The following is a 25,576-nucleotide window of genomic DNA, read 5'->3' on the forward strand; positions in this document are numbered from 1 at the left end:
CACCCTGCACTGCCTGATTTGCATATGTCTCTGTGCGTCCTATCCAGCTTCAGACTGTTTGCATAAAACAACAATGGGGTTACTGCAAATGTAGTGTGTGTGTGTGTGTGTGTGTCCATACAAACAGTCCTCCTCAAAGTACTAAGGATAACAAGTTGATGTTTGTATTCTTCCCACAACCTGATACAGCTCCATGTGTGTTAGTGATGGTGGCAACAGAGCATTTTGTCATACTTGCTTTCACTGATTTTAAAATTAAATGTAGCATTTAGTAAGTTTGGATTGAAAATAGTAAAAAGACAACATGTCATATGTTTAGCTTTTTGTCTTTTTTTCGCACTTAATTGGCAATTTGCATCGACGGATGCAAGTTAAAGAGCAACTGCAGTCATTTTCAACTTGCTTTCTATGTATTTTGTTTAGGGTGTAAATGTACATTAATGCTTTTAAACTTCCCTATATGAAAATATTTATCTTCTTTTAGCTAAGAAAAGTCCTCCAGGTGACATCACTTGGAGGATTTTTTTATCATTACATCACATGCTCCATAGCAAAAGAGCCCAGGTGTTAAACTGGCCTGTCTGCACTCCAGACTCCTGCTACCTACTCAAACTATTTGGTGAATTATGAAACAAAGGTTTGAAGGAGGAGGAGAAGAGCAGTTGAGCATTTGAAATCCCATAACAAATTGCAAATAATAAAATCTAATTAAAGAAATTGCTTTCATTAGTTTTCAAATGCTTGCAAACAGTTACAACTTTTTATGAAATGTGTGGATGGCATCAAAAAACAATTGAATCACAGTTTCAGCATTTGATATGAGATATTTATGATCTTAAAAGTTTATTTTTTTAAATGTTTTGCAAATTGCTGCATTATCTTGTTATTTACATTTTACACAGGCTCCTAACTTTTCTGGAAATGTCTATTTATCCAGATGTGCCTTGTCTTCAGTTAAACTTTCCACATACGAATTGATATAAGATTAGTTACATTTCAATCTAATCTGGAAAAAGAAAACAACATGCTGGTATTTTTTCACCTTTACGGGCAGATGGTTGTTACAATTTCAAAGTGTGATTGTTCATCTCGATTATTGTAACACTTCTTCTTTTCGTTTCGGCTGTTCCCTTTCAGGGGTCGCCACAGCGAATCATGTGCCTCCATCTAACCCTGTCCTCTGCATCACACCAACTAACTTCATGTCCTTTCTCACTACATCCACAAATCTCCTCTTTGCTCTTCCTCTAGACCTCCTGCCTGGCAGCTCGGTTCGATGCTGAGGTTCGAGGATGCTGAGGTGTCCAAACCACCTCAATCTGGCCGCTCTGACTTTACATCCGAAACATCTAACGTGAGCTGTCCCTCTGATGTCCTCATTCCTGATCCTGTCCATCCTCGTCACTCCCAAAGAGAACCTCAACATCTTAACCTCTGCTTCCTGTCTTTTCTTCATTATCACTGTCTCTAAGCCGAACAACATCGCTGGTCTCACCACCGTCTTGAAAACCTTTCCTTTCATTCTTGCTGATACTCTTTTATCACACAACACACCTGACACTTTTCTCCACCTGCTCCCTGCTCTCACTACAAATCACAATGTCATCTGCAAACATCATAGTCCATGGAGATTCCTGTCTAACCTCATCTGTCAGCCTGTCCATCACCAGAGCAAACAAGAAGGGGCTCAGAGCTGATCCTTGATGCAGACCCACCTCCACCTTGAACTCCTCTGTCACACCTACAGCACCTCACCACTGTCTTACAGCTCTCATACATGTCCTGCACCACTCTAACATACTTCTCTGCCGCTCCAGACGTCCTCATACAATACCACAGATCCTCTCTCTGCACCCTGTCATACGCTTTCTCTAAATCTACGAAGACACAATGCAACTCCCTCTGACCTTCTCTGTACTTCTCCATCAGCATCCTCAAAGTAAATACTGCATCTGTTGTTCTCTTTCTAGGCATGAAACCATATTGCTGCTCACAAATGTTCACCTCTGCCCTTAGCCGAGCTTCCACTACTCTTTCCCACAACTTCATTGTTTGGCTCATCAGCTTTATTCCTCTGTAGTTATCACAGCTCTGCACATCTCCCTTGTTCTTAAAAATTGGCACCAGTACACTTCTCCTCCAGTCCTCAGCATCCTCTCACTCTCCAAGATCTTGTTAAACAAACTAGTCAGAAACTCTACTGCCACCTCTCCTAGACACTTGCATACCTTCACAGGTATGTCAGCAGGACCAACTGACTTTCCACTCTTCATCCTCTTCAACCCCCTCTTAACTTCACTCTTACTAATCTTTGCTACTTCCTGCTCCAGATCCTGTCACCTCTTCTAATCTTGTTCTCCTTCCATCTTCCCATCACCCTCCTGGCACCTGTCAGTACATTTCCATCCTTATCTTTAATCACACTAACCTGCTGCACATCCCTCCCATCTCTATCCCTCGCCAACCTGTACAAATCCAACGTAGCATACGTTGCAAGTCCTCATATTCTCTTTGTTTGGCCTTTGCCACCTCTACCTTCACCTTACGCTGTATCTCCCTGTACTCCTGTCTACTCTCTTCAGTCCTCTCAGTGTCCCACTTCATCTTAGCTAACCTTTCTCTGTATACACTCCTGGACTTCCTCATTACACCACCAGGTCTCCTTTTCCACTTTCCTCTTCTCACACAGTGAGTACCTTCCTACCTATCTCCCTCATCACATTAGCTGTTGTGGTCCTGTCATCTGGAAGCACCTCCTGATCCCCCAGAGTCTGTATCAGCTCCTCCCTGAAAACTACACAACATTCTCCCTTTTTTAACTTCCACCACTTCGTCCTCTGCTCTGCCTTAGTCCTCTTCATCTTCCTCACCACCAGCATCATTTTACACACCACCATCCTGTGTTGTCTGGCTACACTCTCCCCTACCAATACTTTACAGTCACTGATCTCTTTCACATTACAATATCAACACAAGATGTCGTCCACCTGAGTGCTTCTACCTCCGCACTTATATGCCACCCTATGTTCCTGTCTCTTCTGGAAGAAAGTGTTCACTGCCTATGAACACGCCCTCCTCCTCTCCTTTTTCAACCATCACTAGCCCAATTTCCACCAGCACCCTTTAGGTCAGGTCGTTGTCAACCCGGCATGTGTTTTACGTTGTGTGCCCTCCTGACACAGACCTAAGCATTTATCCAGACCTTGGTACTGTCACTAGAACACACAGGTTTGTGCCCCTTGTGGTTGCTTAGGACGTTCCAGCATTCTGACAGCAGTCATATTAATTTGTTATCTTTATTAATTCATAAGAACACATGAACTTCTGCTTGGTGAAACTGTAACAGCCTTAGAAAATATGCTTCCTATACTTGTCGCCAAATCCAATGTTGTGCAAAAACGTCATTCTTTTGTGTCTCATTGTGGTCGTTTTCCGCCCGCTGTGTTTTGCTTCTTTCTGTATTCGAAGTTACATTTCAAACAGGGGATCCCAAAGAAGGTCCCCGGGGCAGCTTTGATCTATTCCCGATACCGTCTCCTTGTGATTCTTTGCCCGGTGCAGGCAGTGGCGGTGTCGCCCCCAGAGCTGTCTGTCAACGCCGAAACAGCAACATCCAGCGAAGAAGAAAATGGGCCGTTTGATTGGTGATTGCTAGGGGACAAGCAGCCTCGCTACCGCTACACCTTCAATTTAGGGCAAAAATGTTCTCGTTTTGTCTAGTGGTGAGTATAGCGTAGCTTCTGCCCGAACACAGCTGAACTGAGGTTTTTCGTGTGCAGCGAAATCAGCGGAGATAACGCGGTGCTTGTGTGCTCGGACATATGATGTAGCGGGAAGCCTTTTTCCAGCCGTTTGTTTACCAGGTGTGACAGACGTCCATTCCGTGCGAAGGTAAGTCAGCTAGCGTTACCCTGCTAATTCCAAGCTTCACATTTTTCATAAAAATCTGACTTTTTTTTTTTCTCCTGGAGATCCAAGCTGCGCCCTCTAATTTACGTTAAAAGGCACGGCACCAAAGACGGCTCTTTTTCTGACTGCCTCCGGCTGGGTTAGCCGTCAGTAACGTTACTGATGCTGGGCCTTTCTATTGCCGGCCACTTGCTCTTTGCTAGCGGTGCTGCCACCTTTTAGTAAGGAAAACTGCATTTTGTAGGTTCAATGTATCAGTTTTTATAAGTACCAAGTAAATGTGTGGCCTTTGTTCAATCAAATATGGCTCAGCTATCCTGAAAAAAGTACTTCCACCATGATGATGATGATGATGATGATGCTTTGATTTAATCCTGTTTTGCCTTTTCTAAACACAGTTATAAAGCACTTATTAGGAAAGTCGATAAAGTAGTGCACAGAAAAATGAATGACAGCATTTTAAAAACAAAGTTAACATTGATTTAAAGAAGTTCTCTGCAATATAGTGTTTCATAAGTGATCTAAGCTGCACGTTTTTTGCTTTTTATACCATCTGTCAACCAATGTCACCAGTTTATTTATTTATTGTATGAATATGTTGAAACATGAAACTTTACATCTGTGAGTTTTCTTTTTTGTGTTGTTTTTAAAGTGATCAACACATGGTAATCATGTAAAGATTCAGAGCTGAAATAATTAAATGATTAATTAGGTAATCACAAGGAAAATATTCATAGTCTTATATCCATAATGCTTTTATGCCAAACATTCGTTTGTTTTTTTAATGAGAACTGTCTTTGTTGTTCTCTGATAACATCTGGATGTCTTTGAGCATTGGGATTTTGTAAGAAACTCAAGATGATTTATGATACCATCTTGGACATTTGTAAGCTGTAATGGACAATTCTCACGGATTTCTGACACATCAAACCATCCACCTAGGTCGGGTTAATCATAAATTGCTGCATAATTAAAATAAAATGCTTTTGTTAATACCCTGATTGCTTCAAAACAACATAGCATTGCCACAGGGAGTCTGCTTAGGAAACTTTAAAAGCACAAACACTGCTCTGTGAATGACCATACAGCTAAAACCTTAAATTACATATAAAAATAAACTGGCCACATACAATTTGGTAGTAATAATGCAATATCACATTTTGTGTTGTTTTGGGTCTCAACTCAAGCATGTTTTGGATGTATTTTAAATAAACACATTACATAGCTGTAAAAAAAAATAATCTGGGAAAGCTTAATATATGTTTCTTTTTAGACTAATGACTACGACATTTTTGATTTGATTTTATTTTTTTTCTTTGAGATCGAAAACTTCAAGCTGGAGGAAATGGATGAACAAAGTGTTGAGGTATGTATTGCACACATCAAGTCATGCAGCTTGAAGGTCCTTAATGTTTACCCCTGAATATTTAACATTTATACTGTGTCATTCACAAATAGTTATACAGTTGGACATTGGATTTTGAGACAAATTAGTCAATTGGACAGGTTTACAGAAACAGCTTCTTAATGCCAATATTTGATAATAGCATATATCTGACATTAAACCCATTTTCACTGAGTGGTTAGTGGAGTAAGGTGGTTCTAATGTTTTGGCCAACGCATTTAAAATAAACGAGGTGGCCAAAACATTAGAACTTCCTTTTCTTATGATGCACTCCAGAACGGCTCCACTAACCACTTTGAGAAATTTATAAAATTGTAAAAGTAGAATCACAGTCTGTTTTACTCGAACTACAGATTACAGCATAATTAGTTATAACAATTTTCATATTCTGTCTCTGTTTAGAGCATTGCCGAGGTGTTTCGCTGCTTCATCTGCATGGAGAAACTGAGAGACGCTCGTCTCTGCCCACACTGCTCCAAACTCTGCTGCTTCAGCTGCATACGAGTAAGAGAGTAGAAGATGTTCTTTTCTTAGCATCTCTGTTCTATTACTCTTATTGTTACAGTAGTAATATTTGTGGTGGTAGCAATAATAGTAGAAGTGTTAGTGTTAAGGGATGAAAATGGTTAATTATACAGAAAAAATTGATAACTTGTATTTGCCAGATCATCCTAATGTTTAAGTAATTTAGGGAAAGTACATGAACAGTTTAATACGACGAACAGGGAACTCAAGTCAAAATGATAGAGGTTTGTGAAAAGTGCAGTGTTTTGATGTTGACACTTAAACAGCTTCTCTGTGGCTACTTTTGGTGTTGTCATGGGATTTTTGATAAAGTATTGCCAGCCCTATTTTCAATGGAGTCAGCTCTACGTCATATTTAACATTGCTTGTACAGAGTGTATTTAGATGGGATTATTAATATGAAGTCTCTTGTTTTGACAGCGATGGTTGACAGAGCAGAGAGCCCAGTGTCCACACTGTCGGTAAGGACTTCTGATGATACACATACCCAGAGAACATCACGTCACATGATAGTTTAGTTGTTAAGTTAGATTTTACTTTTGTGAGCACCATATAACATGACGTATAAATACGTAAAACATGAAAAGTTATAAATGTCAAACAAAATAATCAAACCAATTTTCAATTGGCACCATGTGCTAGCTTTTTTTTTTTTTTTTTCAGGAAAAAGTAAGGTTACAGGTTAATGTGCTGTATGGAGTAACTTAAAAGTAATAAAAGTACCTTGTATGGAGTAACTTAGGAAGAAATTTGAATTGATAAATGTCTTGTAAGTTGTAATGTGGTACAAGCTTGAAAAATGTGTGTGTGCTCATCTACACACAGGGCTCCACTGCAGCTGAGGGAGCTGGTTAACTGTCGCTGGGCAGAGGAGGTCACCCAGCAACTAGACACCCTGCAGCTCTGTAGTCTTACTAAGCATGAGGACAATGACAAGGACAAGTGAGCACCTCTTATTACACTTCCCCTCCTGTCTTCTCCTCCACCTCTGATTTTAAAATACTTTTGTGTGAATTTTCCTCCTTCTCTTCTAACTCACCTGTGGGGCATAACCACTAACAACACTGAACATCACGCCTTGAATTTCCAGCTTCACACTCATCAGTATTTATGCCAGTTAAGTAGGAGCATTAATGAAGTTGCTCAAACATGCGAAATATTCTGAGTTCCTCTATGAACATTTCCAGGGGAGGCGACACAGATTTGGGTAACTGTACATTTCATGTCTTTTACTTTTGCCTGTCGTCCTAACTGTCAACGTCTTGTATCCATTAACTTTGTGGACACAAAAAGAAAATCTTCCCTCTATCTGATCTATTTCTTTTGTGTTGTTGGATTATTTCTCTGCAGATGTGAAAACCATCATGAGAAACTGAGCGTTTTCTGTTGGACCTGTAAGAAATGCATCTGTCACCAGTGTGCTCTATGGGGAGGCATGGTAATGTTTCACATCCTCTACTTTTGATTATAATTTGATTACAGAACTAAAATTTTCAAGTAAGTAAAAGTGCTACTATATATTATTTTTGCTGCTAATTAACCGGCTGGGTCTTGTTTTAATGTATTGTAATGTTTATGTCTACAAAATTTCTTTCCCATCTTTATAGTTCCCAAAATGATCTCTTTTTTTCTCTGACAGTGTAAAACCCTAAAATTTTAAATTTACAGTAAAATGAAATACAGTAATTTGTGTTTTTGTTCTGTCAAGCATGGAGGGCACACCTTCAAGCCTCTGGTGGAGATCTACGAGCAGCATGTCACCAAGGTGAAGGAGGAGGTTGCCAAGCTCCGCCGACGCCTCATGGAGCTTATCAGTCTGGTGCAGGAAGTGGTGAGGGCTGCTCAGAGGATAAAGCTTTCTATTTTGGAAACTGAGTTTTCCTGTAGCGTAGCCCTCTGGCAAAACTGCCATCTGTGTAATCAGTGGGCTTATACATGAACATTTTTGTACTCTTATCCTTTCTTATTTATTTTTGTTAAAATTGTGAATTCAAATCCCATTTGGCATAATCAAACTTTCAAAACTTTGGAATATCACCTGTTTAAGAGGTGACATTTAAGTGTAAAATCCTTAGGTTTGCATATTGGGCATTAATAAGCAAATATCATTCACAAACAATTCACACTTGGAGAATCAAATGTTGCTGTTTGGAAATCGGCACAAATAACATAATTTCAGTGTTCAGAGCGTCAAATTCAGGACTGTGGAATTAACTGACCTGAAACCTAGAATTACTAAATTATTTAAATATTAACAGAGCTATGGTGTCAGAGCAGTACTGCATTGTGACAAAAATAAAGGGGTATTTTTACTGTGTCAGAGTTACAGTGACAGAGAGACACCACCAGCACAGGAGAAATGTAGAGAGATTATACAGTAAATGTTTTGCTGATTTTGCCGTTATCAAAAGACACAGATGCATGGTTACTGATACATGGTGACTGTGACTCACTAAGCCATAAGTCCGCTTGGCCCTAATGGGGTTTCCCAGCATGCTCAAAATGATCAAAATGCAGCACCACATGTCATTTTCCTAAGCCAAAAAGAACAAACTGTTCAGATGTCAGCACTGGCTTCCAGTAGCCACCTGCATCAGGATAAAAACTCTGACTACAGAGGAAGTGAGTGTCAGACTCAACAGTACCTTCCTACATGAACTCCCCAATTCAGGTCTTTAATCCCCCTCTCCTACTACAATCTGTCAAGAAACGTTTTCTTGAGGTCCCTACACCACACAGCCAAGGATCCCAAGGAAAGCTCCTAACCTTGCATCACTCCCAATATTAAAAAAGCTTTTGCAACTTCCTATGCTATTAAGCTATTCAAAAAAATCCTTTTCTATCTGCTCTTTCTTGCATTTGTCTCTCATGAAACTAAAAGGTTCCTTCTCATTGCAATGGGCTTTCATGTTTTTTCCTTACCTTAGATTTCTTGCTTGCTTTGTACCTCACGTGTAAGTCACTTAGGATAAAACCATCTGCAAAATGACTTAATGTAAATATATAATATTTACATTAAGTCACATATAATACATATATATTTAACATGACTATTATCTAGCAAAATGATTTACATACAGCTGTTGGTCCATCTGTGGTAATTGTTTAAGTAGCTCAACCATCTTTTTTTTTAGATGAGCATAGCAATAAGCTGGGTGCAAGAAAGACCAGAGTTCGACTAAAAAGGGACTGTATTTTGATTCGTGTAATGTATTCAAATTTTATAATTAGATAGATTGTTAATGTAATGCTTGGTTGTATTCCTGACATCCACTAGATGGCACCAGTCTGTTAAATATGCAGCTACTGATGTTCAATACTTAATGTGTTTATGTGTTTGTCTGTCTGTCAGGAGAGGAATGTAGAGGCTGTCAGGGGAGCAAAAGACGAGCGGGTCAGAGAGATCCGAAATGCTGTGGAAATGATGATTGCCCGTCTGGACAACCAGCTTAAGAACAAGCTCATCACCCTCATGGGTAGGATATAGCAATGTCACATAAATGGCAACTGTGTTGATTCCGAAGTTAACATGGCACAAGCATGTTGCATCCAATCATGGTTTATTTCAAGGGGGATATTTGTTTTGAGGATGGATGCATTTATAAATAATTTAAACCTTATACTATGTTACTTTATTAAACTAAGATTTATGATTTAGATTTATAAGCGAGGGTGTCACTTTTACATAAAAGCCATAAAGCATAACAGCAATTTCACCACGTTGGACCTAGTAACATTTCTGTAATGCAGCACAAATTTGTAGTCTGTGTTGCCAGATTGACACAAGACCAAATGCAACACAGTTAAATGGAGAATAAGATTTAATGCATTACTTGTTTGTTGAGCAAGTTGAAAAGCGGTGAAGTCAACCAAAAGTATCATCTCATATCTTTAAAGGTAAATTAGAAACATTTAAGGAAAGCAGGGGATGGGACACCCTCGTTCTTGTAGGTTAATAATAAAGTTACTGTCAAAATATATGTTTTAAAATTCATCTCAAAAATAAATGTCCTATCAAGCCATAAGGAGCATTCGTGGGGACTTTAACTGATAGATGACTTCGTGAATTTTGCATATTCCATATCTGAAACCGGCTCTGTTGGCGTAAGACGCCCTAACTGGCAATAAAATCAGATTTTTATAGCTAAAGTTAATGCACACATAAAATATTAATCTGGACTGAGTGAATGCATGCACTCAGCTTTTACATATACATCCTGCACACAAACCCACTCAGACTCGCCAGCCTCCAACAGGGTTGACCTTCAGCATAAGTAGACTGAAAATAGAAATGTGTTTCTCTTCATCAGGCCAGAAGACGTCCTTGACCCAGGAGACAGAGCTGCTGGAGTCTCTGTTGCAGGAAGTAGAGCATCAGGTTGGTAGTCATCTTACTATATTGCATATTGTTACATTGTTGTACAATGTAACAAGGGAGTTATGTACTCCCATTTCTAAGTTGGAAAAACATATTGTTGATATTTTGGCTGCATATGGGTGGCTACAACATTGTAACCATATGGGTTTGTGTATATTGAACAGCTTCATTCCTGCAGTAAGAGTGAACTCATCTCCAAAAGCCCAGAGATCCTGCTAATGTTCCAGCAGGTCCATCGGAAACCCATGCAGTCCTTCGTCACCACCCCGGTCCCTCCAGACTTCACCAGGTAAACTCCAAAGCAGTAGATAAGGTTGAATAGGATGATAATGACTACAACAACAACTACAACAACAACTACAACTACTACCACTACCACTACCACTACTACTAACTTCAGCTTTGGTCAGTGTGTTTTATGTATATTAATCTTTCCTCTGTGTGTTTTCAGTGAGCTGGTTCCTGCCTATGACTCCAGCACTTTTGTTCTTGTTAACTTCAGGTAAATCACAATAGCTGAAGCAGCACAAACACTCAAAAAAATTGTCGTTTTAGTATCTGTTGATTTTGGAGTAATTCTTCGTAATTCATGATCTCAAACGAGGCTTTTTTTGTTTTTAAAGTGTATTTTTAATGAGGGTGTAGCATTTTCATCTTTCACTTGAGTGTTGTGATAAAGTCGGCTTTCAAATATAGTTGGACAACCTTCATACAAAATGTTTTATTAGCGGAGTTAAAATATGCTGAACAACTGCAGGATCATCACTCTAATTTCTGAATAAATTTGGAATTTTGGAGATAATATTCTTATAAAATGACACATTAACTGCATATTTATTATACTGGTTAAACAGTATGACTTGATGCCATTGGTTCAACACACAGTGTAACCAGCAGCACCTGAATAGACTGGAAAATATTTAGAGTTGTGAGGGAAAATAACTGGGAAGGGAAATTCAGCAGGATCCAGTGCTTGTTGAAAAAGATGATGCAGGACACTTTGAAGCAGTTCTGCCCACTAGTCGAACTGTTTCAGGAGCATTTTCCACTTATTTGCTATATTCTCTTGATATAAAACTGGCTCATTAACAGCTTTCGCAGCAGCAGTGTGTTTTTTATGTTTGCAGCACGTTGAGGCAGCGGGCTGACCCCGTGTACAGCCCTCCTCTACAGATATCTGGTCTCTGCTGGAGACTCAAAGTCTACCCAGTGAGTTTGAAAGGCTTTCCTTTCTCCTGTATCTTTCTCATAAAAAGAAAGTATTTGACACTAGGGATAAACAGTTAGTCAGTTTGTGATTAAGAGTGGGATGTGAAGATCAATACACTATGTCCAACCACAACAACGTCACCTACCAGAAACACAAAAGCTTCCTCTGCATACTCTGTTTATAAGTTACATTTTGCATATCTAGAGGCTACAATGTGGTAACTATTTAACTATTACAGTTTTTTGGGTTTTGTGTTTCAGTTGCGTTCTAAGAATTTGCATTTTAATTTGTTTTCTTTGCCAAGTAATCATAGTTTCTTGTAGTACTGGAAATTAAAAAAGTCGTAGGCTTTTAAAAACTTGTATTAGTAAGTCTTGTGATGTGTTTTTGCTCAGGATGGTAATGGTGTGGTGCGAGGAAACTACCTGTCTGTGTTCTTGGAACTGTCTGCTGGACTCCCGGAAACATCAAAGTATTACTTATTTCTTTCTCGGCAAACTTTCCTTAGTTGTCTCATTAGTATGCCGTTCAAGTTGCTCTTTTCTTATCCAATATCCTTTTTATAGTTTTTTTTCTGTATAGTTATTCCTTGGATCAAATGATAACATTTAAAAGATTTTATTTGCAGGCATAAAAATAGTTGATATTTTTGCAGCCATTTACTAATTATAAAGAAGGACATGCTTTAAGTCATAAAGCATGTCCTAAAATAAAGTTACATTTACCAGCTTTTAACTGATAGTTGATATTTTTAGAAAACTACTTCAGCATCAAGAAGGAAATCAATTTAATCTTTAGTTTTAATGGCCAATGAATAAAGATAAAACTTACTTTTTTGTCTTTGTATCAAAGATTTATGACCAAACACTTGTATAACAGAAGCTGTGATAATATTTAGTATATTCATAAACTCATCCCTTGACACATGTAGTTCTATACAAGTCTGTATGTTGGCAAAATGCCTTGACTCATCGTTTTGAACGCAAAAAAAAAAATGTCTAGGACAAACTGGATATCGAATAATTATTTTAGGTTGTCTGTCATTGTGTTTTTTACTTGCTTCTGTGTAGGTATGAGTACCGTGTGGAGATGGTCCATCAGGCCTCCAGTGACCCCACTAAGAACATCATTCGAGAGTTTGCCTCAGACTTTGAGGTTGGTGAATGCTGGGGCTACAACCGCTTCTTCAGACTGGACCTTCTGGCAAGCGAGGGCTACCTGAACATGCAGACCGACACACTTGTCCTCCGGTGGGCTTGCACATAAACAGCATCCTCACCCTGTATAGCATGCTTACCTGCATCACCTTAATAATTCAAAAAAAAAAAAAAAAAAAAAAAAAAAGCAGCATAGCAAATTAGCTCCGTTGTGGTAGAACAACAGTTTGTCATTGGTTTTTATGTGTGTGCTGCACAGCTACCAGGTTCGCTCACCCACATTCTTCCAGAAGTGCAGGGATCAGTACTGGTACATCAGCCAGCTGGAATCAGCCCAGAGTGGCTACATACAGCAGATCAACAACCTCAAAGAGGTACTGCTTATGCGTTTATGTTTTTCTATGCTTGTTATTTTCTTTAGATTTTAGACTTTGATGATACAGAACGCGTTTTCTGCATCAGGTTTGGACACCTATGCATTGTTAAATGTTACTTGTTAATAATGCAGTCTATTAGGTTAGATATCATAAATGTAACAAATATATTCAATGAGAATTTGAGAAAATGGGTATAAAATAATACATGAACACCTAGAATATTTGCTCTTGTGATAGTGCAGATGTAAAAACACAAAGTTTGAATATTGTGAACAATGTAAACATTAGAGAGCTTTGTTGACATCTGTATCAACTAAAATATGATGCAGAATGTATATTATTCTGTTAGACACAATGTAATAACATGGATTTAACAACCTTGAAACAACTTCAGCAGAAATAAAAAGCTAACTGGATGTTTAAGGGCGACTTCACTAATTTTCAACTTGCTTTCTATAGCTTTAGTTTAGTGTGTAAATATACATGAATGCTTTTAAACTTCTCTATATTAAACTATATTTCCCTGCTTCTTGCTGAAACGCCTCCAGGTGGGATTAGGGTTAGGTGGGTAAAGGTGTAAGAAACAAAAAATGAGTTTGTCAAAAAAAACTCCTCCATTATGTGTCTGATAATTTCAGAATAAAAAAGATGGCCTCATCATCACATATGCAACCAAAGTATTTTCATCATGAATTATTCTGACAGCAATTTTTTAATTAATGGCTTGATTGTGTGTGTGTGTGTGTGTGTGTGTGTGTGTGTGTGTGTGTACTTTGTACTATGCCTTCCTCCCACAATCCAGAGGTGTGCAGTTAAAGGGTGACTTTAAAAGTCCATGTGACCCTTTCCTGATGGGTGTACCCCACCATCAGAGAGAGCTGGGGTGGGCTCCTACATAAGCAATTTTACATAATAAATGTATTAATTGTCTGGTCTATAATATTTTTGATTTTTAGAGGCTGGCCATTGAGCTTTTTCGCCGGCAAACATCACGCAGCTCCTCACCCCCTGACCTGAGGCTTACTGCAGGAACCACAGTCTCTGAAAGAGACCCTCGCTCAGTGAAGAGTGATGACGATATCCAGACTTCTTTAACCAACACTAAAAAAGGCGAAGAAGAAGAGAGGACCCAGCAGGATGACTCTAATGTGAGCGAGGAATATACCATATCAGGGCTGTTTGTGGTTATCCTCTATCATTATAGCAAAATCTCTATATTGTTTTTTTTCTTTGGTTAGAGTGCAATGAGGTATTCTTTAGAGACATGAAACTACATAACAAATGGGTTTGAATGGGTTTACTAGCAAGAAATGCTGTGTATTGGCTCGGAATGTCAAAGTTAACTATTTTATTCATAGCTGCATTGACCTCTACAGGTTTAGACATAGCAAAGGTCAGTGGGAAAAACAAAACGTACTTATGACAGAATTGGTAAATCTCTGCCTCAAAGCAATTAGCTTGATGTCATCATACAGTCGCTGTGTTGTCCAGGAGCTGTCGGACGGTGACTTGGAGGTGGACTGCCTGACAGAGGAAGAGGTGAATCCGCTGGATGGCAGCAGCACCTCAGGGAGCTCAACAGCCACCAGCAACACAGAAGAGAATGACATAGATGAGGAGACCATGTGAGTAGAATTTCTCACTTTATCTTAATGGATTTGGACAATTGTTATTTTTTATTAACATACAATTTATAAAACTGAGAGTAATAAGTTTATTTAATCTTTTTTTCAAAATGTATGTCACTGATGGCCAGGAAAAAAGTCCTACCACTCATAACATTAACCCTTGCACAGCTACACTGCTGTGGTAATTTAATATATAATAGCTTAGTTGAGAAAAGTTCAGCCAGCCTCTTAAAACTGTGGCAGACAGTTGGAGAGGTGTAAAGACTGCGTATGTATTTCTCAATGCTCCTTTTAGTTCCGTTTAAACCAGAAATGGCTTTGATCAGGGCTAAAGGATCAGCAAATTGGGATGCTACTCCATGAATTACACTGTATTCATTTGACTGGCAGGCTACAACTCGTGTGTAAAAGCCGTTGAAGGTCACCTAAACAGACTTCAGTTGATATGTGACTGTTATAACAGAGTTATTGCTTTGTAGTGGAGATCCATGTTATTAATGCTTCATGAAGTTATTCTGAAATTTGTAAAGTGGTAGGAAAGCATCAAATTACATTTTTCCTGATTGAACACACTGCATGCAGATCTATGGTAAAACAGAAAATTGTATGTAGTGGCCAATTGTGTTCGGGCGGCACATAAATAAATAAAAAATAAATAAATAATAAATAAATCAATGTTTGGAAAACACTGCTCACCATAACATTTATTTTACATTAATATTTATATTATATGTATTTTTTACTTGCCATTGCATGATGTATTCCACTTGCTCCATCATAGAGTTTACTTCCACTGGGCAAGCAAGAAAGCATTATTGTCGAGCCCTGCAATGTATTGTTTAAGTTTAGAAATCGAAATCATATTTACACTTTACTGTGACTCTTAAAATGTAAAGGTGTTAAACAGTGATTACAACATAAAGGCTGCTGTTTCCACCAGAGTGATAGTAAAACATAGAGGGGATTTTATATTTGACCACCTGGAATAAAATGCTGCTTAGAATAAAATGTGCCAATTGGAGAACTACTTAATACATCACATAGTGGTTGTGTATATCTGCACAGGTCAGGAGAGAATGATGTAGATTTTATTGGGAACCTGGAGACGGAAGATGGAGAGCTTCCTGATGATTTGGCTGGCGCCACAGGTATAAATTATACACTAGTATAAAGTTGTTTTTCGTGATTTATTGAATATTGATTTATTCCTCCTGTATAGCAATAAGCTCTGTTTGTCTTTGCAGAGGAGATCTGTCTTTCTGTTGTTCCTGCATGCATACCCTGCACTGTATCTCAAAAATCTCTCAACACTATTTATTGAATCTTATTGGAAACTTTGGCTTTATGTCAAGGAATAAGGTGCAAATAATATCCATGTCCACATAATCTCAAAGGCCTTGGTGACATGATTTTAGTCATGTGGTGTTTATCTTCCAATATCTTTCATGGTTTGGACTTTGAACTTTCAGGGCCTCTGAATGTCCGAGTGCACATATCTGAATCTGGTCACCTGTGCTGACACCCACTGTACTATAAACAGTGAAGCATCCTTAGTGTGGCAAAGAAAGCTCCACTTTGTATTTGTAAAAACAAAATATCTTTATGAATTTAAAGACAAGATGTAACAACAAATGTTTAACTGACCATTATGAATCAGCAATACAATAGTTAGGACAATTTGAATACTGACAGTTTTTTTTTTTTTTTTTTTTATTTAATTTTTTTAATGCTAAGCTCTTTGCAGAAAGCCACTGCAGTTGCAGTAAGAAAAGGCAGCCATCAGCTTTGCAAATGTGGAGCTACCAAATATTTGATGTTCTACCGCAGAGAAAGAACTCGTTCTGACTTCAGCTGAGGCAAATGGAGGCTTTTTACTAAATCAAATCTGTTTCTGGTGTTAGACAATGCCAGGACCAGAACACAGTCATATGATGGTGCACCTTAAAGCAGCTCCGTCAGTGGAGTTGACTGTGTTGGTGTAGAAAGACATGAAGAGGATGAGTCATTGTTGGTGCACTGGACCCTTTGCAGCATGCTGTTTTAGAAACACTTTGTGTCTGTATGTGTACATGTGTAGGGGGATTGTGTTTGTTGATTCAGATAGATGTAAGTTTTGAGCTCAGCACAATGTTGCTGCATGTTCCGTTGGTCATATTTGAAATTATTTATTTATTTTACGAACGCTTAATTTTCCCCATCTTCCACTCTATCTGCAGGTGGTTCTAGCTCTAGTGCACGTTCCTTACATCGCAGTGCCGCTGCTGGTCGTGGTGCCAGTAGTAGTGGAGCTGCCTGTGGTGATGCTATTGGGCCAGGCAGCAACAGCCTTCTGGAGATTGACCCTGTCATCCTAATCCAGCTGCTGGATCTGAAGGAGCGCAGCAATGTGGAGTCTCTGTGGGGTCTTCAGCCTCGGCCCCCTGTATCTCTTCTGCACAGCCAGGGTGTGTAAACACTGCTGCCAGCTCACTAACAACAAATCATTCCAGCTAAACTGAGAATCGATACTTAAACTCGCATACAGAGTCCTTCCAAACTAAATAAATCCCTTTGGGGGATCACAGTTCTACAGCTGCTACAGTTGCCAGAGGTATTTTTCTTTTTTTAAGGGGCACATACCATTTCTCTCCACTAATTGTTTGTATGAGTGGGTTTGAGTTATGCTTGTCTTAATGCAAATGTGCATTATGCACTCTATGGAAAATCCTCATGAAAAGATAATTTCATGAAAGTGTACATTTTGGCAAATCACAATACATACTGTGACAATGGTGGGTGGTTGGAAAATGTAGGAAAGAAGCTTTGTCCTTTGCAGGGTCAGTAGCATCTTGGTGACTTATTTAGTGCTGCATTTTTCGTGAACAGAGCTCAGCTCAGGATGTACACCTGCAGTGCAAACCAGTGATAACTCGAAATATTATGAATAAGATGTGTTGTAAAATATGTGAATTAGGAAATATGGTCTATGCAAGATCTGTGAGACTGACCAGATTACAAATGTGTACTGAACCCTTTCAATATAAAAAGACTAACATTTATGGGTTCATATCATATCATAGCTGAGGGCAGCATGGTTCAGTGGAAAGAAAACATTTTGTAACCAACTGCTGACAGGTTTGATTATTGATATTTTCTTTTTCTTTTTTTTAAAGTGTCAAGCAAAACACACTTCTTGCTCTCCTCGCTTAACTGTCTTTAACTGTTACCACATGCACTTACTGTTCTTCCTTACTTTTCAGCCCATTCTCACTCCAGGAAAGATCGTGAGCGGCGGCCTCAGGTGGTTCGGCGATCAGCTCCAGACTCGGGCGTCCTAATCCGCCTCAAGGCTCAAATGGCTGAGGTCCGCAGCAAGATGTCTGATGTCAAGAGTCAAGTGTTGGAGGCTCGTGGATCTGCAGAATCCCGACCGGGCCCATCGGGCATCTTCAGTGTGGAGGAGATAGCCTCTCACTATGCTGATTCAGAGCTGTCAGGTTGTCATAAGCCCAGTGAGTTGGACCTGCTGGGGAGAGCAGCTGCAGCTCGGTCTAGGCCCTGCCGCCCTGGTGAGGAATTCTCTCAGTCCTCCTTTTTTCAGAAAGTGAACTGAATGACGTGAGTGCTTGTTTTGAGTGCCACTAGCAGGCATCTGAGGCAACAGAGGTAAACCTCATCTGTACATTTTTTGTCCACTACTGGAAGCCATCAGACAAACAAATATTTCCCTTCACCTGCAGACACAATCATTTTAACATGAGGAAATTTAAATACTTTCATTTAAGTTTATCATTTTGTTATGTGGCTTAATAGATGATGTAGCAGAGTTTACTTTTATCATGAATTTTATTTTTATTTATTGTTTAGTAAAATACAGTCACTTCAGAAAGTATTACTACATTGTCACATAAGTTTTTTAAATGATATATTTTAAGGTTTGATTTTTATAAACATTTCTAATCTGACTTTCATATGTTATTATATATTGGGACTATAATTCTGTCCTGTCCAGAGGGTCAGGACAGGACAGACAGGTCCAACAAAAGGTGTGTGTGTGTGTGTGTGTGTGTGTGTGTGTGTGTGTGTGAGATGCGTATACTTGTATTTTAAAAGTAGATAATTGGCTTATGTTCTTTTTTCTTTTCCTACATAATGGTTGTTTGTTCCATGAAAGTCCAAGGTTGATATTTGCAGCTTCTGTGGCTCCCACCAACCTGACACTAAATGCAATATGTTATTAGACAAGTTAAATCCTAAATATTTATCTAGTTGTTACGTGGTTTAGATAATGATGAGTGTATTATTGTCTGCTGCCACTTTATTATCATATAATTTCACTTTTATCGAGTCAGAAGAGATAATGACATGATTGTGTTTCTTTTTCACTGTGTACAGCCAGGAAATCTCTTTCTCCTGTCTTGGACAGCTGCAGCTCCATGATTGTGAAGAGGAGGAGTCCAGAGGAGATAGAGAAGGACCTGAGAGGGGCAGACGTTGCCACAGAGCTCAGTCTGCATCCTAAAGAGGCGCTGGGAGGTGCAGAGGGTCAGTCATTTTGTAACTTACTGTATGTTTTCATTTAGGCTACTCACATTATTTATTTATTTATTTTAAAAGGCTCTGGATTAAAAGTTATGACTTTTAAAAGGCTTATGTGCTTTTAACAGAGTGCAACAGAGTACAGCATAACCCTGTCCTCCAACTTCAGCATCCTTCTACTGATATATTCACAGTTTCTCCTCTGAACATGTCCAAACCACCTTAATCTGGCCTCTCTGACTTTATCTCCAAAACATCTAACATGATCTGTCCCTCTGATGTCCTCATTCCTGATCCTGTCCATCCTCGTCACTCCCAAAGAGAACCTCAACATCTGAAGCTCTGCTACCTCCAGCTCTGCCTCCTGTCTTTTCTTCAGTGCCACTGTCTCTAAGCCGAACAACATCTCTGGTCTCACCACCGTCTTGAACAACTTTCCTTTCATTCTCGCTGCACTCTTAACCTCTTTTCCACACTCTCTGTGGCTCTGAACCGTTGACCCTAAGTACTTAAAGGCCTGCACCTTCTTCACCTCTGCTCCCTGTAACCTCACCGTTCCACCTGGGTCCCTCTCATTCACAAACATGTATTCTGTCTTACTGCAGCCTCACCACTGTCTTACAGCTCTCATACATGTCCTGCACCACTCTAACATACTTCTCTGCCACTCCAGACGTCCTCATACAATACCACAGCTCCTCTCTCTGCACCCTGTCATACGCTTTCTATAAATCTACAAAGACACAATGCAACTCCCTCTGACCTTCTCTGTACTTCTCCATCAGCATCCTCAAAGCAAATACTGCATCTGTTGTTCTCTTTCTAGGCATCAAACCATATTGCTGCTCACAAATGCTCACCTCTGCCCTTAGCCGAGCTTCCACTACTCTTTCCCACAACTTCATTGTGTGACTCATCAGCTTTATTCCTCTGTAGTTGCCACAGCTCTGCACATCTCCCTTGTTCTTAAAAATTGGTACCAGTACACTTTTCCTCCAGTCCTCAGCATCCTCTCACTCTCCAAGATCTTGTTAAACAAGCTAGTCTTCCAAACCTCCACAGGTATGTCATCAGGACCAACTGCCTTTCCACTCTTCATCATTTAACGTCCTCGTCACTTCACTCTTACTAATCTTTGCTACTTCCTGCTCCACACCAGTCACCTCTTTTACTCTTTGTCCTCTTTCATTTTCCTTATTCATCAACTCTTCAAAGTTCTCCTTCCAACTTCCCATCACCCTTCTAGAAGCACCTCCTGACCACCCATACCCTGTATCAGGTCCCCCACCGAAAGCTACACAACATTCTTTCCTTTTCAACATCCACCACTTCGTCCTGTGCTCTGCTTTAGTCTTCTTCAACTTCTTCACCACCAGAGTCATTTTACACACCACCATCCTGTGTTATCTGGCTACACTTTCCCCTACCAATACTTTATGAGCCCAATCTATTATAGAGGTTGAGGGTTTAAATAAAAGTATCGAACTCGTCAAATTTCTAGTCTGTACCGGTACCTGAACCGACCTACCCCGGCCAACAGCAGGTGTTTCAAGTACTGGGCTCTTCGTGTTGTAGATACAGGAAAAGAATCCCCCCTTTCGAAAACAACACTTTGTTGTTTCACAGCATATAATGAAACCACAAAAAAAACCATTCCATTTGATTTTACTATCATAACATGAAAGGAAAACAAAGGAAACCGCTCTAAAACTGAACTTTGAGTAACTTGATTGAGAAAAGGACCCAAGAAAAAGGTGCTATGAGCACATGGGACCATAACTGAACTCTTTTGCCTCAAAGCCAAATACGTCTTCTGGAAAGATGATACAAGTCACCTTCCAAGAACAGCATATATTGTAAAGCATGGAGGTGGTGGCAGCGTATTGTAGGGGTATCTCTTATCATCAGGGTGTGGGGCACTTGTAAGGATAGAATGGAAATGCATGGGGCAAAGTACTGTCTTATTCTTGAGGAAAACCTGGAAAATGGTAAGAATGTTCACCGATGACCCAAAGCCCACAGCCAAATTGACCATTTGGGGCTGAAAGAGAAAAGTGTAAAAATGTGGGTCTAGTTAACAGTTGTGTAAGGAAGAGTGGGCAATCTAGGTGAGCCAAGTCTTTGGACAAGAATCCAAACAGAGTCACTGTTATAACTAAAGCTAGAGGTGGTTCTGAATAGTATTAATCCTAATTACGTTATTCTAGTTTTTATTTTTCATTACATTTTAGAGCTGTTACTACTTTTGTCTTTCACTTGTATTTTGTAACCTGGATTGAATACATCCATTTTTTTGTGTTTTCCCTACAGGCTTTTTAACAACACAATGTGAATGTTTTGGAGGGGGTGATTCTTATCTGTACCCACAGTATTTTTGTTTTCCTGGGTTGAGCTGGAAAACCACACGACATAAAACCAGTACTGCTGTCTCTGCTCCAGGACTGCTGAAGGCTGATGGTACCCAGGGCCCCCTTGTGTCACTTGGCAGCTCATCGTCAGAGCAGGCTTCCACTTCCAAGCAGTACGGAGCCTCTGGGTCCAGGGATGATATCTTCTCCTTAGGAGGACCAAGCTACATAACTGCCATCAAGAACTGTGGCAGTAGGACCCTAGGGTGAGACTCAGAGACTCCTAATTCAGGGGACAAATGTAGCCATTTAGCTACAGCTACTGAGAACATTCTTTTACAACTCTTTAATTTCTTTTCTCACTGCAGGCCAGCCATGGTGGACTGTGAGTCTGAAAGCTCAGGAAACTCCCATCAGTCCTTGTTGGAGGGACCCTCTGCACAGACTAATGAAGGTCAGTTCATCCTGTGCCACTCTTAGAAATGAATGTCTTTAAAGTTTGCTTGTAATGATAAAGACTCTTCTTGTTTTTTTCTCCCTGATGCAACGATAATTTTTAGTACTGCTGTATGGCTTTGTGTTGAATATGAGTCACATTTATACACTAAACTGAAATCCATCTGTTACACATAGCTGTTAATTAATGTAATTGAAACAACACACAACCTGGGTCTCACATTCATTTACCAAGTAGCAGCCACACAGCTTTGCCCATTGTTGTTGTGCTTTTTTAAATGATATTCTGCAGACGTTATGCATGTAAAGTACTACTGTTGGTTGGAAGCGTAAGTTTTGTTCATGCTGGAGCTCAGGAAATGCGGTTAAACAGCTTTTCATGGCCCCGTGTCACAGAAAATCCCCCATTACATTACAGTAAACCACAAAGAACGTATAGGTTATATTAGATTTAGTAATTTTTATAAAGAAATGTTTTTCAGTTCCTAATGATCTGGGCCTTTTCTGTCTGTAGATCAGTCGCCATCTGTCTTGGTGGCAGCAACAAGCAGTGACAGTGACACGGAAGATGAAGCCCTGCAGGGCAACACCTCTCGCTATGACAACCAGACTCCTCCCTGCACAGGTATCCTGCAGACACAATGTCCCTGACATAACACACATAGCTGTGGCCAAACATCCACAGCCCCTTTTACGCTGTGTGCTTTTTGGCTGTTCCAAACTAAAGATGACATCGCAAAAACTAGTTTCAGGTCTCATTGAAAAACAGAGTCAAACCTGTTTTTATGACAAAATATTTTCTTTAGCTGAGATTCACTTTAGGTGCAAGAATAATCACACAGTGAACCCACTAGTAAAACCACAGCGATTTTAGCTAACTTTCAAGAAAATGCACATAAAAGTGCAGGTCAGTGGGTGTTTACATGCATCAGTGTTATCTGAAGGTAAAGTCCATCAGGTGACATCAACCTTAAATCCTGTAATTTTTACCAATTCAGTGGACGTTCTGGTGGAATTATGTCAAGATTTATTCATGCACTGATCTTTCATTTCACTTTTGTCATTTCCACTTTTTTTTAAATTTGGAGGATGATGTGTCTGTGGATTGTTTTGGTCGTCATGTGATCTGTGTTAATATAAAAAAGAAATATTAATCTGGCTGCTGTGGACAGAAATGGTGTCAACCCTTGGTTTTGTAGTACCAGAAGAATTGTTTGGGGGTTCGTTGGGAAGCATGTGCTGTAGGTGTTTCCGTGTTTGTTCTTCTGTTATTACTTCAACCGTGTTCCAGTACCTTCCCTCAGCTCTACGCAAATGTTTCTTGGCAGCCGAGACTGTCGTCAAAGTGTCGACAACAAATAACACACAGATGACTTACTACCTCTTTTGATTCTTACAGGAGAGCAGCTTCTTTCTGATGAAATGAATGTGCCCACTGACAGGTGATTCCCCCTGATCCTGTCAAACCTGGCAGCCCACTGCTTTTCGCAATGACCACGCAGTGACGCAATAACTGCCGGCACATGCTAGTTACACAGATCTGTAGAGTAGAAGCTGCTTGTTGAACTCAAAAAGAAGCCAATGCAAGGATTCATCTGTTTGTTAGAGATATTTCTTTCAGTGTCCTGATTATTTACTAATCGTCATCATTAATATGAATACAACATCACTTTTATCTACACTCTACCGTGATGACCTCCGCAGTGGATGTTTTGACCCTGCTGCCTTCTTTGGTTGATTTAGCAAGTTACCTACTTTGATTTGTTTTATTAGGTCAGTAAATGCATCACGTAACTACTGTACAACAATGACTGAATCTTCATACATTTTTAGGGCACAAAGACTGTTGGTGTGGCTTGTTACTTAAATTTGTATTTTTGTTTTTTGTAACATAGACACTTTCATTCATTTTAATACAAATCTGTTACCTTCTCCATGTATAGATGCTTTTGTTTATTTATGCAATAGTCTTATATAAACTGTACGTTAAGGCCGTAGTGTTTTACAACTGCGTGCTATTTTTCAGTTCAGTTTGTCCAGACATCAGTCTTGACATTTATTCAACTCCCTTTAGCAAATGCCCCTGCACCTCCCAGTGTTTGTGCGAAAAATATTTTACTCAAACACTTATGTTTTATGACATTGCTCTTTCTCACCTACATGAGTTTGGTGCTTCTTTTCCTGAAATAAGCCTTTAGTGCTCAATAAATTCTTCTGATTTTGTATCTTTCTTCAAAGTCAACAACCGTCACAATAGCAACAGCAACATTTTTGTTAAACATATGAAAGGACTAAATCGACACTGAATTATATGGATTATAAAAGTGGTGCTGCCCTGCTTTCTGTGTGCTTTAACTTTGCATCTTGTCATTGTCTCACTGACTGGAGCTACAAGTGCACAATGCTTGTCAGCTTTCACCCACATCACAAAACTGAGAATTTGGCCATTTATTTATTTATTTTTTTTTGGTTTTTCTTTTTTGTTTTGTTTAAGGACTGATTGACCACTTTCATATTCCACAGCTCAGCACAATGACTAAAAAAAATAATCTGCTCTTCAATCTCCGCAGTGTTTACATGGGGGTAGATTTTCTCCTTTATGCATTGAATGAAAACTAAGTTAAACAGTGCAGCTCTGTGAGATCGGCCTCTGGCTACAGGTAGTGATGTCAGATCAGCTGTCATATGCAAAACTTGTGTTGACTGAACAACTGCTCAAATCCAAAGAAATTCGATTTTCATAAAAAGTATAGAAAGTACTAAGAATTGCATTTCAAAAGTTGCAACCAACTTAATTATTTTTCCCTAAAACAATTTAGGCAATACATTTCCTTCAGCCTGTTTTTGGAGCTATGATAAATGACACAACGCACAACTAGCAGGTTGGTCCTTGGTATATAAAACTAAAACTAACAGTTTTTCTGTTGACTGCTGAGATTAACTAGGGAATTATCTCTGATAAGGAATGTTTCCATTATGTTTTATAATGTAGTTTGTTTTAGTTTTTTTTTTTAGTTTTTTTTTTTTTGTTTTGCGACCCAAATATAAAATGCTGTGTAGATGTAGTATATTTACAACAAGGAGCAAATTCCCGCTAGTATTTCAAATCTGGTCAAAAAAAAAATTTTTTTTTTTTTTCAATCTGCGGTGCATTAAAAATAATAGAATAATTCAGACAACTTAACAGCAAAGATTTAGGAATCTATGTAATGATGTAAAATGGACTCTGCTGCTGTTGATGTATTAGTTTTCACCTAAATACTCACACAAAACACAGCACATCAATCCAATGCTGCTGCAGGAATTGTGTACATTATCAAGCACTAACATAAGTTGGAAAACGTCAGTGACTTGTTTGTCTTTTAGCTAAAGAGGCTGAGAACATGTACAACACACTATGAAGGTGAGCAGTTTCACAAAGCTTTCTGCATTTTGCAAATGAGTTTTTGAGCCATGCCGTAAATGACTATTCTTTTTTAGTTCAAATATTTGACAGTACATAATGTACATTTCTGCAGTCGTTAGTTTACATTGTAAATACATTAAATAATTGTCAGCGCTTGCTGTACATAAGCCTGAAAGTGCATGGCTTTAATGAACACATTGTGAGAGGGACAATGTTTCAAAAGGTGTCGAGTCAAACACCGTCCAAGTTGATCGTGTGT

General features: G+C 39.2%; 1 protein-coding gene across 5 annotated transcripts; it reads left to right on the forward strand.

The window, feature by feature from the left end:
* The first annotated feature begins 3,627 nt into the window (after positions 1-3,627).
* On the forward strand, positions 3,628-24,344 carry trim37 (tripartite motif containing 37). Of its 5 annotated transcripts, XM_067494430.1 has the most exons (26): positions 3,628-3,891; positions 3,972-4,130; positions 5,231-5,275; positions 5,717-5,818; positions 6,260-6,300; positions 6,665-6,781; positions 7,190-7,277; positions 7,548-7,670; positions 9,192-9,315; positions 10,150-10,217; positions 10,382-10,506; positions 10,669-10,719; positions 11,345-11,426; positions 11,823-11,899; positions 12,498-12,677; positions 12,844-12,958; positions 13,918-14,109; positions 14,453-14,586; positions 15,634-15,737; positions 16,806-17,033; positions 17,829-18,137; positions 18,964-19,113; positions 21,418-21,721; positions 21,824-21,909; positions 22,426-22,536; positions 23,311-24,344. In XM_067494430.1, the coding sequence occupies exons 3-26, from the start codon at positions 5,255-5,257 to the stop codon at positions 23,355-23,357; spliced, it is 2,979 nt and encodes a 992-aa protein (XP_067350531.1). In that variant the 5' UTR covers positions 3,628-3,891; positions 3,972-4,130; positions 5,231-5,254; the 3' UTR covers positions 23,358-24,344. The 5 variants fall into 5 exon arrangements, with proteins under 5 accessions (XP_067350531.1, XP_067350530.1, XP_067350532.1 ...); XM_067494429.1 differs by lacking the exon at positions 3,972-4,130; XM_067494431.1 differs by lacking the exon at positions 3,972-4,130 and having other exon boundaries at positions 15,655-15,737.
* The last annotated feature ends 1,232 nt before the right edge of the window (positions 24,345-25,576 follow it).

Source organism: Channa argus, chromosome 24 (genome assembly GCF_033026475.1).
Source record: "Channa argus isolate prfri chromosome 24, Channa argus male v1.0, whole genome shotgun sequence".
Taxonomy (NCBI): domain Eukaryota; kingdom Metazoa; phylum Chordata; class Actinopteri; order Anabantiformes; family Channidae; genus Channa; species Channa argus.

Excerpts from the sequence above, each read along its gene's own strand:
- trim37 (XM_067494430.1), top strand. The coding sequence starts at position 5,255 with ATGGATGAACAAAGTGTTGAG. Across the intron at positions 9,316-10,149 it reads CAAGCTCATCACCCTCATGG|GCCAGAAGACGTCCTTGACC; the intron begins GTAGGATATAGC and ends TCTCTTCATCAG. Across the intron at positions 15,738-16,805 it reads TGATTTGGCTGGCGCCACAG|GTGGTTCTAGCTCTAGTGCA; the intron begins GTATAAATTATA and ends CTCTATCTGCAG.